The sequence below is a fragment of the Chiroxiphia lanceolata genome, chromosome 14 (genome assembly GCF_009829145.1).
Source record: "Chiroxiphia lanceolata isolate bChiLan1 chromosome 14, bChiLan1.pri, whole genome shotgun sequence".
Lineage (NCBI taxonomy): Eukaryota > Metazoa > Chordata > Aves > Passeriformes > Pipridae > Chiroxiphia > Chiroxiphia lanceolata.
In genome coordinates, this window is record NC_045650.1 from 512,384 (window position 1) to 528,001 (window position 15,618).

At 47.7% G+C, this 15,618-nt stretch overlaps 1 protein-coding gene across 1 annotated transcript in view; it reads left to right on the top strand.

Annotated features, from left to right (window-relative positions):
- The window catches only part of LOC116793766 (vascular endothelial growth factor receptor kdr-like), a 132,785-nt gene that overhangs the window by 30,982 nt on the left and 86,185 nt on the right, over window positions 1–15,618 (top strand). The window contains exons 2-3 of the mRNA XM_032701846.1: window positions 4,525–4,621; window positions 8,418–8,629. Of these exons, the coding sequence (XP_032557737.1) occupies window positions 4,525–4,621; window positions 8,418–8,629 (309 nt within the window). The remainder of the gene's footprint in view (window positions 1–4,524; window positions 4,622–8,417; window positions 8,630–15,618) is intronic.

Here is a 15,618-nt window from a genome sequence, read left to right on the forward strand (position 1 = left end):
GGGCCTTGCTCTAACCTGTCTCATTTAGGTGTCAGCACAGCAGTGCCCAGTTTGCCCAGCAATTATTTCCTTGCCATCTGATGCAGGGTTTAGGTGCTATCTGATACTGTTCCTCCAGCCTCCCCCTCCCCTGTGCCCAAGAGGGATCCGTGGATCCCCTGATCAGACATCACAGTGATGTGAGCTGTCACTGTGTTCGACACCAGACATGGCCCATCTCACAACCATCTGGGAAGGCTTTCTCAAGGATAGCTGCGGTGCCCAGAGGATGCCTGAAGGAAGACTGTTACAATAAGAAACAGAGATTAAAAATAGTTTTTCTCCATGCTCACTGATGGGCCTAAGCACGAACCATCAGGCCTTATGTGGGAGGGATCTCCCTCTGCCAAGTGAGATGGAGTCAGAAACCACCTGACAGGGAGGTGAGGGGGGTCACCCATTACCCTCTGCCTGGGGATCCTCCTGTCTTTAATGCTGGCTGTGCTGCAAAATCAGATTATCCCAGGAAAGACAGTTTTCAATATATTTTTCTTCCCTGGATAATGTTTCAGTCAACCTTTCCCATTCCAATCCCAAGGATTTGTGTGGTTGTGCTGTGTTTGTGGTTTTCACTGGCAAGAGCAGAATGTTAAAGTCTAAACTGAAGGTAAGATTAAGCTCTCAGGGTAGAAATAGTGCAATGAGGCTCTGGGGGCTCTTCCTGGAGGCATCTTTAGCCTGGTGATGCTGTGTTCTTGTCTTGCTGCAGCCAACTCATGTTGGCAACATCTAAGTGAGGGCAGGAACCTGACAGGAGATGCAACACGTCCCTTCCCAGGAGGAGCCCGTCCTTCTCCCTTGGTTTACAGAGGGGATGTTGTGCTAAGACCTGTTTGTAGCTCTGCAGGAGGCAACAAGGTCTCCTAAACCTACGGCATCATCACTGCATCACCTTATCCCAAACTATGCCAGAGTTAGGGAAGGATGCTGCACCAGGCAGCAGTGTTATCTCCACAGGGAATGGCAGGGACAGCCATGGCACTGAGGCCTTCCCTCGTGGCTGTTTGCCAGACTGCTCATTCCTCTGCAGAGCTTTGCCAAGGTAATGACAAGGCTGAGGACTTGTTTTTAACTCTGTGACCCTTGAAGCCCTAGAGCAGGACCAAAATTATTTAATTAGGGACAAGGAGAATGTTATTTTAGGCCTGGGCATTTTAGCTGGAGCCGAGCAATCAGAGCTCATCAGCTTCAGCAGGACTTGGCCCAGCAGTGGGGGTCCCCCACCCCACCCTGGGCAGGTTGTAGGTGGAAAACAGAGAGATATCTGTCAAGTCTGGGAGCTTTTATATAAAGTGCAGAGTAGCTGCAAAAGAGGTGTGAGACATTTGATTCAAGCCATAAACCCAAAATGGAACACAAGAGAACAGTGAATATTCACTCTAAAAGGAAGGCAAAGCACTGCAGAGTATTGAAATGATGCTCTCCTGGGGGGCGTCAGCAGGGGGTTAACTTTGCCCTTCCCAAACCAGATCACTCCTACCTGTTTCACAGCCCCTGCAATCAATCCTACTTACTTCCCACCAAGCAGGAGACCTGCACACAACGCCCCAGAAGACTCAGTCTTGGTACAAGAAGAACAGCATCAACCTGCAGCCCAGGCTGCCCTGGCACCACTGATGGGTGGGAACGGGAATCCAGAGCTAAACAAAGGTTAGGGAGCAGGACTGTGGAAAAGGAGGGGATGCACTGCTGGGCACAGCCTGGTTTTCTCTGCAGCAAGCTGTTTGCAGCATCCCAAAACCTTCTTAAGGACATGAGTCCCCTCAAGTATGCACAAAAAATACACAAGTGGAGAAGATCCCTTTCTTCTCATCCAACACACCCTGGGGCTGTCCCCAGCTTTACCTCTAAAAGCTGAAGTCAAAAGGGACCAGGAGAGGTTGAGAATATTGTGAGGCCTTCTTGTGCCAGTTTGGCATTTAGTGTCCTGCTGTAGCACAACCTCACCTTTTCCCTTACTGCTCTCTCAGTTTTGGCTTCAAACCTTTCTTTCCCAGTGCCCTCAGCTCTGGCTCTAGTGTGGCAGAAAGGGCACACCCCGTGTTTATATGAACCCTCTGTCACCTGGAGGCAGTGACCAGATGTGTGTGTGGCACAGGAATTTCTCCTCCTGTCCTCCAGGGGTAGAAAAGGTCTAAAATTACACTTTGCTTATTCTTTTCTTCAGCTCCTAAAGCCAAAATAAACTTTGGGAAAGAAGTAGCTCAGAAGTAAAACCAGAATAATTGGAAAATACTTTTCTTTCTTTTAGCAAAACCAGTGTCAAGTATTATAAAAGCCCCTGGGCTCCATTGCTATGGGGCCAGAACAGCAGCTCAGGTCTCAAGCCAGTTCTCTGGCTTTGACTCCAGACCCTTCCAACAGTGTCACACTCACGAGAGGTACAACTCAGGGCTGTTCAAAAGGCCAGCTTGAGACACCAGCTGAGCCCCTCTACACCCTAAGAACAACTGAAGGCTTAAGAGAAAAGAAATAAAGGCTTGTTTCAAACCCCAGGACTTTCTAAGTTGAAGCAGCACCTGGCTGAAGTCACATCATCAGCAGCCCAGAGCAGATCCCGGGAGGAGCAGTGTCATGGGAGAGCTGCACGGACCCCAAACCACACTCAGATGGCAAATTAAATGACACCTGACAAACATATTTGAAGGTGTTGGCCATTTTTTGGATCATTTTTGCAAAGCTCAGCACATGGTCTTAAGAGAGTGTGAAATACCAGTAACTCATGCCAAAGCTCAGCCCGTGCTCAGGGGGAACTGGTTGTGTCTAGAAACCAGAAGGCACTCAAAGTGCCTGGCAGTGTCTCCTCCTACAAAGTTTGGGACTTTTCCTGTTGATTCTCAGCTAAATATGGTGCTGCTCCCTGCACATTCCATCCTGAACGTGTTTGGGAATAACAGTACTTCCTACAAGAAATGGGAATTGCAGGGCTGAATCCCACCAGTTGTTTTGCTTCCCCAGCATTACAGGGAATGGCAGTTTGTAGTAGGGCCATGATAATAATGTCCCACAGATACACTGGAAGGAGTTTGTGTTGGTCAAACTCCAACTTCTTATTCTGCAAAGGACTTTGGAGATAGAGCTACAATGTTATCAGTTATGCAAAGCAGGGGTCAGTGGGATGGATCTCTCTCTCTGGTGGCCAGGACTAGTTCAAAGTCTCAGCCAGAGTCTAGAGGAAGGGTCAGTGCCTCTGAAGGGAGTCCAGCAATATTCTGCCTGGGTAGGATCCCCTCTGGAAGGACTCTGTGGTGCTGTGAGATTATCTGGCCTCCCCGGAGTTACTGGGGGAACTCGAAGGGCTCATGGAAGAAGCCAGATACTCCGAAGGGGAGTGATTCACTGATGCCAGGCCATGAGCAATTTACTGAAATCCAGCAAAAAAGAGATGAGAGCTGAGAGGTGGGAGGCAGGAAAATCACTGTTTCATCCAGTTGAAAAGTTAAAGCCTAGTGTTTCTCTCTTTGTGAGATATGTTATCTCCCTTCCCTGCTGCGAATAATGCTTGTGCTGTGAGCCCACAGAAGGATTTCTGGCTTATCAGGTTCAAGGCAAAGGAGAAGATAGAGATTTGAAGAGCAAGAGGGGAAAGAAAACATACAGCTTTAATGTCAGAGCTTTGGAAATGGAGATCCTTATCTAAGCCTGTTTTCTCCCCTTCTTGATTATGTTACTTTGAATTTGGACAAGGAAACCAGCCTGGCCAACCTCACTTCTGGTTCTTTTCAGTTTCAATTTCTGAAAATTATATCATCATAGAGGTATACTCAGATACTCACTGAGGACACTTGCACAGTCAGGAGACATTTCTTGGGCCAGGAGATGATGAGAGAGACCTTTATCCCTACTGTCATTAACAACCACTGTCATCTGCGACCTGACAAACCTTGCCACACCAGTGGTGTCCCAAACACCACTGCAGGTTCCCCTTGGAGCAGCCACGAGGCCCACAAAGCCAGCAGCCCTTGGCTCAGTTCAGATCCAGTATTTGGGAATGGTGATTTGGGAATCACCAGGCTTTCAATTCCACAGTGGTGAATCAAAGAGCTGCTCCCCAGAATTATTGTTTTCTCTTCTCCCATTGATTGAAATGTAACATATGAGCTCACACATCAAATAATTTCCCAAAGACCTCCTTCCACTTTTATAGGTGTGCAAAATCCTTTAAACACAGATCTGTTCTTCTAAATCTGCAATAATTCAGTAATAAAGCTGCCCCTAAACACAAGAAAAAAAAAGACTGTCAGCAGAAACACAGCTGCTTGGTGTCAGAAAGGAGATGAGTAAAGGACACTGGAAACAAACTGAGGGCATCTCCCAACTCCACTTTCACTGAACTGCACCAGTGCAGTACTAAATGCAAGCACTGTGTGGGCCCCCAAATTAGGAACTATTTACAAAACAAAAAGCTTGCCTCGAGTGCATTGTGCCTGGTCTGAGCCCGTGAATAGCCTCGTCTAATGATGGTTGCTTCTTTATTTGGGTCAGGTCTTGCCGAGGAAGAGCTTTTCCAGAAACCAGTGCTGAGCATTGCAAAGGACCACATTGTCCTCTCACCAGGAGACACCCTAAAAATAAAATGCAGGTAAGGATTGTCCCAGCACTGCTGGATTTCTGTCGTCGTGTTCATTACCTTGGACCAGAACAGCTTCTGGGCAGGGCAGAGCAGAGGGAACCAGGGTTGTTTGCCCTCACGTGCATTTTTGCGTGGAGGGAACTGGATGGGCTGTAACAGAGCAGGGGGAAAGTGTCAGGTCAGCATTCAGCCTGCCCAGATTCTTTGTGTTGAAAAGGGGCCCAGCAAAATCCTGAGTCAGCACACGGGGGAGCTTATGGGAGAGGGATGTGTTGTGCTTAAGGACATGACTGGAAAATTCTCTCTGCAAATAGGGGCAGATTCAGCTCCTCTGCTGCCAAAATTGTTCTTTTGCTCCCTGTCTATAAGGGAATGACAAACAAGAGCACCAGGGCATGCCATTATCTCTTTGCATACACACACACACACACACACATATATATATATATATACACATATGAGCTTAAACTTCCTACCCTCAAATACCATCTAGCCCCATAATATGACAGTTAAATAAGCAGCAGTCAGTATGTGTCCGTTCAAAGACCTGACCTGTTTAAACAGATCACGTTCTTTAAATCAAAGATAACCAGGACTTGTGAAAAACCAAACTGCTCATATTGTAAAACATGGCAACTTTTCAGTCCTGGCACAACCAGCACAATTTTGGTAATGACATATGTTTAGAGGGAGAGGATCCTCTGGAAAGGGAAATATAGTGTTTGGTCACAGCTGACTGGCACTCACAGCCCTCTCTGCTGTACCAGAACATCCATCAGCTGCTCAGTCACACAAAAGGCTGAGATGGACGTAGGTGTTACTTGTTCTGAGTGTGATTTTTAAGCTAAACCACTGCCAGAGGTTGTTTATTAATTTTTCTTCTGAGAGTGTTGTAGGAGAGAAGCCTTAAGGTAACACAAATTATCACAGTTTCTCTCTGTCTCTCACACACATTTTTACACCTTCTTGCAAGGTCCCCTTGACTATAGCCATTACATGGAAGGTTCCATGAAGAAAAAGCAGTGGGAAGGTGAGTCTGAGCTGTATGTTATACTGACACATTTGTCCCCTCTGATTTTTGTCCCAGACTATTTAATTCTTTGTTACAGTGAAAGGTAAATTGACTGAGACTGTGTAAATTTGGGATGTTTTCTGGAGTGTAAGGCAGTTTTTTTCCAAATACCTCCAGCTAGCCATGTGGCTTACAAGGTCAAAACAACCTTACAGTGGTATTTTTAGCTTGGCAAGCAAAAACCACGATGGCAATAAAGTTTGAGCAGTCCTTTAAAATCTAGATGCTGTACTTCATAAAACCCACTGTGTGGGCATGAGGTCAGTGTAGAGCTCCAGGCCAACTAAATCAAGACTTTTCAGCAGTTCCCCATCCACTGCCTTTTTAATTTGGAGGGGCATCCTACTTTTCTAATATCACCAGATGAATAAGTAGTTGAAGAAGTTATTAGCACTTCAGTCCCTTGTTGCTTTATGGATGCAAAGCAATAAATCCACATGGCAGGTGTGAGAAACAGCAAGCTGTGTGAGCACAGGGCCAAGCTCACGTGGCACTGGGGCCCAGAGCATTCCAGCTCCTTGGTTCAGCTCACACAAGAGCTGGGAACAGAAACTGAAGTGTGTTTTCTGCACTTTGAGTGCAAGATTCCCTGTATCATCCTGCCTGTCATCCTGCCTCCTCTGCCACACCAGCATCTGCACACTCACAGATTTGCTCTGAACTGGCCCAGAGAGAGCTCGGGAATCCTTTGTATTCCAGGGGTACTGGGGCCGTGTGGGGCATGGCACAAGGCAGCAGACCAAGCAGGTCTGTGTGAACATCCCTTCTCCCTTAAACTGCATACATTTGAGGTTCTTGGTCAAGATTTTCTGATTTTTGGTAGCCTGGCCAAAGCTACTGCTGCGACTCCCCTCTGCCAGATGTGTGAAAATCCCAACGTGATAGCCAAAGTCTTCATCTTCCCCCGGGATAAAATATGCAGAGGAAAAAGTGGGCAGATGTAAGGAAGTCCGGGCATGTGAAATCCCAGTTGTGCTCTGCACAGCCACAGTTGCAGATTCCCAGCCCCGAGGGACACCAGACTGGGGGACGGAGAGAGGCAGGGATGTGATGACATGCTGGAAGCTTCGTGTCTCCATGTCAAGTGGCATTGTTCCATATTCTGGGCCAGGAGTCCCAGTTCTGGACAGTGGAATATTTACACCACTAATGACGTCGGTGAGGTGGGGACAGAGCTGGGCAGGGACATCAAAAACCAACCCCGTGCTCGGAAGGACAGGAAGCTGCTCTGGCGGATGAGGTGGGGTTGGCCAAGTCACCATTGCATCCAAAACCGAGGGTGAGGCTGTTCACCAGAAAGGATATGCACACTTTTCCCAGTGCTCTCCTTCAGCAAAGTGCTGGGAATAACCTCAAGAGTTCAGCCCCATGTCTCCTCACCTCCAGGAAGGTGTCAAAAGGACGGGCAGGAATGAGGGCCAAGAGGATGTTTGTTTAAGTGTTGCTAACTCTGCTGGCAAACACACTCCCACACTGCACCTCGTGTACCACTACAGGGCCACTGGAGCAGAAAGAGGAGTTGGACTTCTTGGCTAACTGGAAATTTCACACAGCCTGCTTGTCAGATATTTATTAACATCTCGATCCTGAGTCAATGTGTCTAGACCGAATTTCTCCCTGGCAACACTCAGCTGGGGAAATCCAGAGGTTCTTACTCCTTGATCAGCAAATGCCAGTGGGAATTCACTGAGGAGAAGGGCTGAGTCAATCCCCTGCCCTCTGGAAGAGTGGCTTCTCTCTACAAACACAGATAGAACTCCCCCTCTGTCATACAAATGTCTTCCCCAGAAAAGTCAATGGGTGATTACCTTCTAACCCACCAGTTTTCTAAGCACTAAAGACCAGTCTGCTAAAATATAATCTTCATCTCATAGGCCTGTGTAGCATCACAAGAGCCCTCAAAGTGCAGCCCAAGCCAAAGAGAGTTCCAAGAGCTCCCACTGCCATGGCATGGCCTGATGCTTCCAGCCCAACAGGACCAGCACAGCCAGTACCTGTGACTGAGCTGACTTAAATCAGCCTAGAGCTCTGAGTCCTGCAGTAGGTGACACGTGGGCCTGGCTTTGTGTTGTGAACTCCATGGAATTGCATTTGCCATGGGCTGTGCTCATGGATCCAACAGCAGAGGGGTCAGGTGGGTGGAATGGTACAACCTCTGCCCTGCTGGTTTGGTGTTCTTGGCTGCTGAAAAGGTGAACTGGAAAAACAGGTATTCCAAGATCCGTGATCTGACTAGTGTCAGGCCCTTCACAGAAATCAAGACTGAGCCACTGCTGATTAAGCAAGAAAGGCGATGTGAAGTTACATAAATGTTCTTCTCTCTCCATGCAGCCTTAGTGTAACAAAATATACATTAATTTAGCTGTTAAAATATGCAAAGTCCTCAGCTTGGAAGAAACATATTATTTTATCTGATGCTTTCTAATGTTTGAAGTGGCTAAAATATAGTGTTATAAAAACAAACTTGCATTCAGGCAGTTTGTTAGAAGAAAAGTTAAATTTTTCTCCAGGAGCTGACTTGCTGCAGTTCCCACTATTTCAGGAATCTCCCCTGCTCCAGGGAAGAGTGTGTGGGGACCCACCTCAATCCCTTATGGGTGGAAAAGCAAACAGCCAGCAACCTTTACCATGCATTTGGAAATGAGCAGAATAGGAACGCTGGGAACAGTTGGCTGGCAGGAAGGCCAAATTTTGCTTGAAGTCCTGTTGACTTTCGGTGCATTGTGTTGCCAGGGGAGCCCTGTCTGTGAGCTGGGTGCTGAGGGGGGAGCACCAGGACAGCCCACGGGTGCACAGGAGCAGCTGCCGCAATGGCACCGGGCAGAGCTGCTCCGCCCTCGTCATCAGGAGGCTGGTGGCCAATGACACCGGGTACCTCACCTGCGCCCACGACAGCCACCCGGCCCGGGAGGACCTCATGGCCAGGATCTATGTCTTTGTCCAAGGTAGGAACTGCATTTTTGCTTTTTGAATTACGGGGTTTGGTACCTCCAGCTGTGTTCAATTGTGGGGCCTGTGCCAGGCAGAACCAGCCACCCAAGGGAGATGCTCTCCCAGATCCCACCTCCCCATTGGCACAAGCACTGAGCAAGCACCAGCTCTGGAATTCCAAAGAGGATGGATATATTTGGATTTTTGTGCCAGTTGTGTTCTCAGAGTCACAAATGTGAGAACCAGAGATTACCTGTCCTGCTCAATTCCAGGACTTGAAAGCAAGATTTTTCCATCTAGTTTTGTGTTCCAAGTAACCGATACACTGACTTCTTTAAACCTCTTTCCTTTTAAGACTAAATTCTTTAATCCTAAAGGGTTTGGCTGTCACAGTGCTCTTCCTAAGACTCATCCTGAATGTCCAAGTCCTGTCTCTTTCCCTTCCTCCCCAGGCATGAAATTCCCTGAAAACATTCTTTGTAATTCCTCCCATCCCACACATTTGTATACTGCTTTGTCCTTCACATCTGGAGACAAACTCAGCAAAGCTGGATGACTGCATTATACATATTCTATTGTAAAAAATGGCCCACTGCTCATTTTTGTCCCCTTTGAGCTGCCTCTCCCCCATGTGTCAGAATCACTTCAGAGGAGGAACATGGTCCTCTGTGACTAAGGGACTGCAGCCTACTGAACAACCAGTTCAATAATGTGAATTTTTGTTAGAATATTGTCCCAAAATGCTGATTTTTTCCCCAGTCTACTTGACAAATGCATTACTAAACACTGAATTATCTTGGATCTTCCAAGATGAGATTGTGACTCCTCAGATAAAGGAGCTGACTTTTAGTATGTTGAATAGGGGCTGACATGAACTCCTCTGGTGCTGACTAGTCTTAGCCTTTGGTTCCCCACTTAGCATTTGTATTCCCCACAAATACTCATGGATATGAATTAATTTAATTTTTCTAGTAAATGCTAAATTGTGGTTCTTTGAATATGCTTCCTAAAACAAATGCTCAAGAGACCATGAGTTTGTCTGATGGTATTTGAATAGCCCAGAAAACCCACACTTACAGAAAACACAAGTATTTGCTGGGCAGCTTTGACAGTGTAATGATGGTCAAACCAACACGAGGAGTGACTTCCATCCCCAGAGGACTGTGATGTGCCCACACTGCTAAATTCAGCTTCTGTACCACCAGGTGAACGAACACACCTGCTTGATTCATGTGGGTGACATTTTCCTGTCTCTTCACGTCTGTTGAAAATAGTCCCTTTCTACCCTTATCCTACTTTCCCAGCAAGTTTTCCTCTAACTGGAAAGTAGTTTCTTTGCGTTACTTGTTAGTGCCTGAAGTAATTTTTTCTCTCCCTTTCTATTTCCTCTTTCTGTTTTTTTGTTGGTGCTCTGAGCCCTGGTTGCTTTATTCACCCTAGTTCTTGTGCTGAACTGTTTCCTTTTCACATCAGATCCTCTGAGATGCCCCACACCTAACATTGTTAACACAGCCCTGTGCCCACGCTCCAGGAAACACTGCACTGAAAACTCAATTCTCTCCTGATTCAGTGCCCTGGCTGCCTACCCAGGCCTCGGTTACTCTGTGCAGGAGGACGTGCAGGAAATGTGATGGATCTTCTGGGACTGCCTGAGCATTTTCCTGAAGAAAACATCTCCAGTTATTAAATGCTCGCTGGTGAAGTGCTTTGGAACACAGCTAATCTAAAAACATCTAAAAATATGGCAGGATGTCCTCCTGCTTGCCTGAGACCGCTGTGTCAAGGTCCCCCTGACACACAGCACTGTGTGGCCTTCTCTAAATCTCCCTCCCGGACTGTCCTCTCTCGGGTGCAATTTAATTGTGTCATGCATCCTCCCTGCTCTAAAGCTGTTACTCAGACTCATGTGCTTTAAAAGTTATTGAGAGAAAGTGGGTGGAAAATGGTCCAGCTTGAACTGTGCACTCCTTGGGTGAGGAGGTGAGAGAGGCAAGGCAGCAGGGATCCCTCTGGATCACCCTGGTCCCTGTCCTGCTCACCCACCCCAAGGCACAGTTCTGCCACAGCAGCTCAGTCTGAAAGCTGCAAGTGCCTGCTGGGATCTGTCCTGCCAGGCTAAGGAAGCTGCTTGGCCCCATGAAATGGAGCTATTTATACCTCAGCATGGATGGTGTGCTCAGGGCATGCTCTTCCTCCCATTCAGTCCCTGTGTATATTTGTTGGAAGCCAGTAGGGGACAAGAAAACTGCTCAGTAGTGAGGGCTCTACGGGCTGTGGAGTTAAACAAGGTGTTCAGAACATACCTATGGTTTTCTCCAACATTTTAACACAACTCTTTAAGGAAATTGCTGCCTGGGCATCACTGAGAAACCCATCAGTTGTCTCCAAGTGTCCTCTCTGAGTGCCAGATGAGGGTGAGGTCCAGGGCACATCTCTCTGGACGTTTCATGGAGAGAGCAAGTGCTCAGCAGGGTGTTTGCGAGGCTGAGCCAGGTGGAGTGAGAAAATGTAGAGCCAGATCCTGAAGGCTGGAAAGTCCTCTGAGGTTACAAGCCATTATTGCCAAAAAAGGCAGGGGAACGGTATTTTTTCCCTTCATTCCTGGCCTGCCGCTTGACACTAAAATGAGAACATGATCGTATCGGAAGCCCTGCTTATTGGCTATTATTTCCTGTGCTTGCTGCTGTTTTTCCAGCCTCCCTGGTGCAGTTCCTCAGCTCTGTCGGGCTCTGGCACTCGGCAGCTCTCCCGCCGGTGCCGTGGAGCCCTGACCCTGCACATCACTGGGATCAGGAGGGAACCAGAGGCAGCAGGGGCAGCTGCCAAACCTCAACTGCACCCTGACACTCAGCTGCGAGGCACAACTCAGGATCTTAATGCTGAACAATTGTTCCTGAGGCCTTTTCTGCTTCCTGCTGCAGCTGCAAGTCCCAAGGATCGTAACTAAGAAGGAAGACAACCCCCTTCTCCTGTTGCCCATCTCCTTGCTGAAAATGCAGAGTAGCTCAGGGCTGCAACAGAAATAGTTGGGTGTTTTGAACTGCTTTAAGTTCAACGCAGCTCCAAGGGATAATCTCTGCAGGGAAAGGCAGTGTCTGGTCCAGCCCTGGGCAGGCAGAGCAGCCAGACAGCTCTCAGAGCACGGGGTGGATGGGGGAAGCCGCCCCTCAGTGCACAGACACGCTGTCCCTGCTGACCCAGCTCTCACAGGGCAGTGAGGACAAGCCTTTGGTGCCCACGGAGGAGCCACATCAGGGTGTCCCACGTGGGTGGCAGGAGCCCACGTCAGGGTGTCTCAGGTGCTCGGCATCTCCACAGCAAATGCTGCCACAGCCACCCAGACATGTCATCTGCTTCCATCTGCCTTCTGCAATCACCCTTCCCAACCCAACGGACACTTCCCCGTGAGGAACACACTCCTTTATTCCAGCCTTTGGGATCCCTGTGCCAAAGGAAAGGGCAGGCTCTGTGAAAACACAGACAATGGTTCCATCAGTGTGTTATCAGCTTTATTCTCACACTAAATCCATAGCACTGCACTGCACCAGCTACTAAGAAGAAAACTAACTCTATCCCAGATAAAACCAGGACAGCATCCACCACTTATTCCATATCATTTACATCATGCATGGCCCCACATTTTCCAACAACCCATTGCCTTTCCTGTCTTTTAATATATATACAGACAGATACCATTCTCAGTTGAAACCAGGACAGTAGGGCACATATACAATTTAACATGGCTTAGAGAAGGAGGAAGAAAAGATAAATCAAGCAAAGATTCATTCCACCTTCCCAAAGGGCTATCTCAGGCCCCAGTCTAGACAGGAGTCAGGATTTGCAGCTCTCAGCTATTTGAAATACTGTTACTGTCAGCAAAGAACTGTCTGGCAGTGCGAGTCCTGGGGCTGTCAGCTGGAAGAGCTCCTGCCTCAGCCCACATGCTGCCTCAGCTCTGAGTTCCAGCCCCGAGCTCCGTGTCACAGTCAGGGCTTTGCTGCACCCTTTGTACCACTCCAGCAGGGTATCAGGGAAAGGAGCCACGAGTCCATTTGGTTCTGATTCCCTCCACCAGCAACTCATCTGACTTTACTGCTGAGGTGACTCGAGCTGGTCATATCTTGCCAAATAGTGCCTGGAAAAGTTCACCCAGGTTTCCAAGCTGTGATTACTGCCCATATCCCAAAAGCACTGCTTTGCTAGAGTTGTAGGACTAAAGGAGGCAGACATGGGGCCAGCAACACACACCCTCTAGTCTAAAGCAGGGCTGTTATTCTCTTTCTTGAAATAATTCTGCCTGTAATAGGGCTGGTTCTCAAATAAGTACTTCAGAAACACAAGTCCCACCTCCTCTGACTATAGTTGGCACAAAAAGCTGTGTGTCAGCCCACTACACCAGTGCTGGCTCCCACAGGGGTCCAAGCACAGCGGGGGAGATTCCCCAGCTCCTGTTGCTGCCAGTGCCTCACTCTCTGAACACAGAAACTGGGGAGCATTTTAAAAGTGTCTCCCCACCCAGAAGCCATCAGCTGCTGGTGTTTCACCACCTCAGTGCTACCGTGAGTCAGGAACACGGCAGGACTGAGGGAGCAATTTGCTTCCAGACATTTAGTTTTCAGCACTGATATTCACAGGAGCACAGTGCACCCCGAAGATACCCCTGCAGAGAATTTGAGTGCTAGCTCCTGTTGAAGCTCATGTGGACACCACGAAGGCACCAGCACTGCCAGCCTGAGCCACAGTGCAATCCTGCCAGGAGTCCAGAGCACAAGGACTGCAAATCAAATCTGAAGCAAGACAGACTCTATATGGGAACACAAGTCCTGTTAAGGCCATTCTGAAGGAAAAAGAGGGTGCATCCCAGCAGCTTGTCCTGCTGGTCAGCTCCAGAAGCAAGGCATCCCCAGGGAAGGGCAGGAGCTCTCCCTTGCTACTGGAAAGAGTGAGGAGAGTTGGTACAAGTGCTGCATCAGGGCAGAGTGTCATATCAGCCACAGACTCTTCTGTATCGACCAGCACAGCCCAGAGATGTGAAGCCCCATCGTCTCCATCCCCTCCCCACCAAGAGAAATCTAAAGAGGATGGAAGTGCATGGAAACACCCCTCACATGAGATCATATTTTGGTTCTGATAGTCTTTGAAGCTGATTTCTGCCTCCTTAATTCTCTTGAGAGTTCACAGAGATAATGCATATGTGAGAAGCAGAAATGCAGGGCCAGGCTGACAGCCTGGCCTGGGCCTTGGTGTGCTTTCCCCAAGATATCCCAGGGGGAACAGGGTTGGAGCTGCATTTCTTCTTTCTTCCACGCTGGAGACACCAAGACAGCTACACTTGCTGCCAGACACTGAGCAAGCTGAGATAGGCAAAGGCTGCTCTGACTGCTCAGGGGTAGCCCAGCAGATAAACTGGTGTCCCACACGGAGTGGTAGAAGTGCTTGGCACCACATCCCAGTTAACAGTGTCAGGGCCACACCACATGGGAATACAGGCTGTGCCACTGTGCAGGACCCTCTCTGTTGTTCCTCAAGGACTAAGGGCTGGATCCAAGGGAAAAGCAAGATGTTTTTAATTCTGAATCAAGACATTAAGTATCTTCAAATTGTATCCTAAGGGGTCTCTTAAGTGCAGCAGCCTTGTAAGATCCGATGTTGAGTGAGCAGCAGATGTTCTTGGCACTGTCAGTGACAGCTCTTGACAGCCCAGTAGGAAAATGTACCAATCCCCTCCTCACTGATGGAGAATTTCTAAATGAAATCCCAACAGCAAAAATCACACACACTTCCCTCACTTCTTCCTTCCCATTCCTTATTCACTCAGGAGTTATTGAGCCTTCCCCAAGGTCTGGCAGCAGCAGCTAATGTGGGAGACCTGCTCTTAATGGGACTCAACTAAGACCTGTTCTTAAAGGGACTTCAGGTAAAGCTAGGGAATATTTTCTACAAACTCAAAGCCTGCCTAAAATCTGGTGTGAGGAGTCAGAATTTACAAATTCTCCTGCTGCCTGAGACATAATTCCCGCCAAAGCATGGAGAATTCTTTCTTGTGTTGTTCTTTTTTATACATAAATCTTTCCATTTTGCCTTTATTTGTTTGGCAGTGAGAAGCATTTTGCTTCTACAGTTTTCAAGTAACACTTTTGAAAGTAATTTTTTTTCCTCTACAAATATTCCTCTGTTTCTTACAGTAATCTCCAGGGGAAGAATGCATTTCATTTGACCAAAACAGAATGCTTCATGTTGACTCAGAATGGCTTCTGGGGGTTTTGCATTCACTTTTGTTTTGCCTAAAGAGAAAATATTCTGCTTTCTGTTTAATCTAAACATACCACCACCAATTCTTTTCATTGCTAAACTGAAAGGTCTTTTATTTTCAAAGATCCAGTTTCAAAACAAGTTCCTTTATAGGAGTTACTCCTGTACCTAGAGGACGCTTTGATGGGTTACCAAGGGAAATACAGCAGACCAGGCAACTTCCCTGTGAAGCTTTCCAAAATGCTCTGACTGAAGTGTCACTTCACTGCTAATGCTCCCGTTACTGTAAAGAACAGGTTATAAAACCTCCTCTTGGTGTTTTTGACCTTGATGAAGACAGACTTCATGGGGATTATGTCAAAACGTGAACTTAAAGAACCTGCAAAACTCTGCCCAGGCTTCCCAGTTTAGGTATGGCTGAACGAAGGGAATAAAGAGTGAGGGCAAGAGAATTATCTTTAGCTGGAAAAAAGTGAGAAGCAAAATGAGAATGTTCAGGAATTACACAGACATGAAGAGCCGTGAATGACTGTCCTCAAAGGCCATTTTAGTGCTTGTCATCTCTGTGGGCTGACAGACAGCACCTGAAGGGAGAGGCAATATCAGCTCCACTGCTTTAGGTTTGAGACAAATATCATGAGACAAATTGCTGTCACGGTGCAGGAAACACGAGCAGAAACGAAAAAAACCCAAAATCCTGTACAAAATCCTGTGTGTGTGTGTGTCTCAGGAGGATGTTTCAGACACAGGC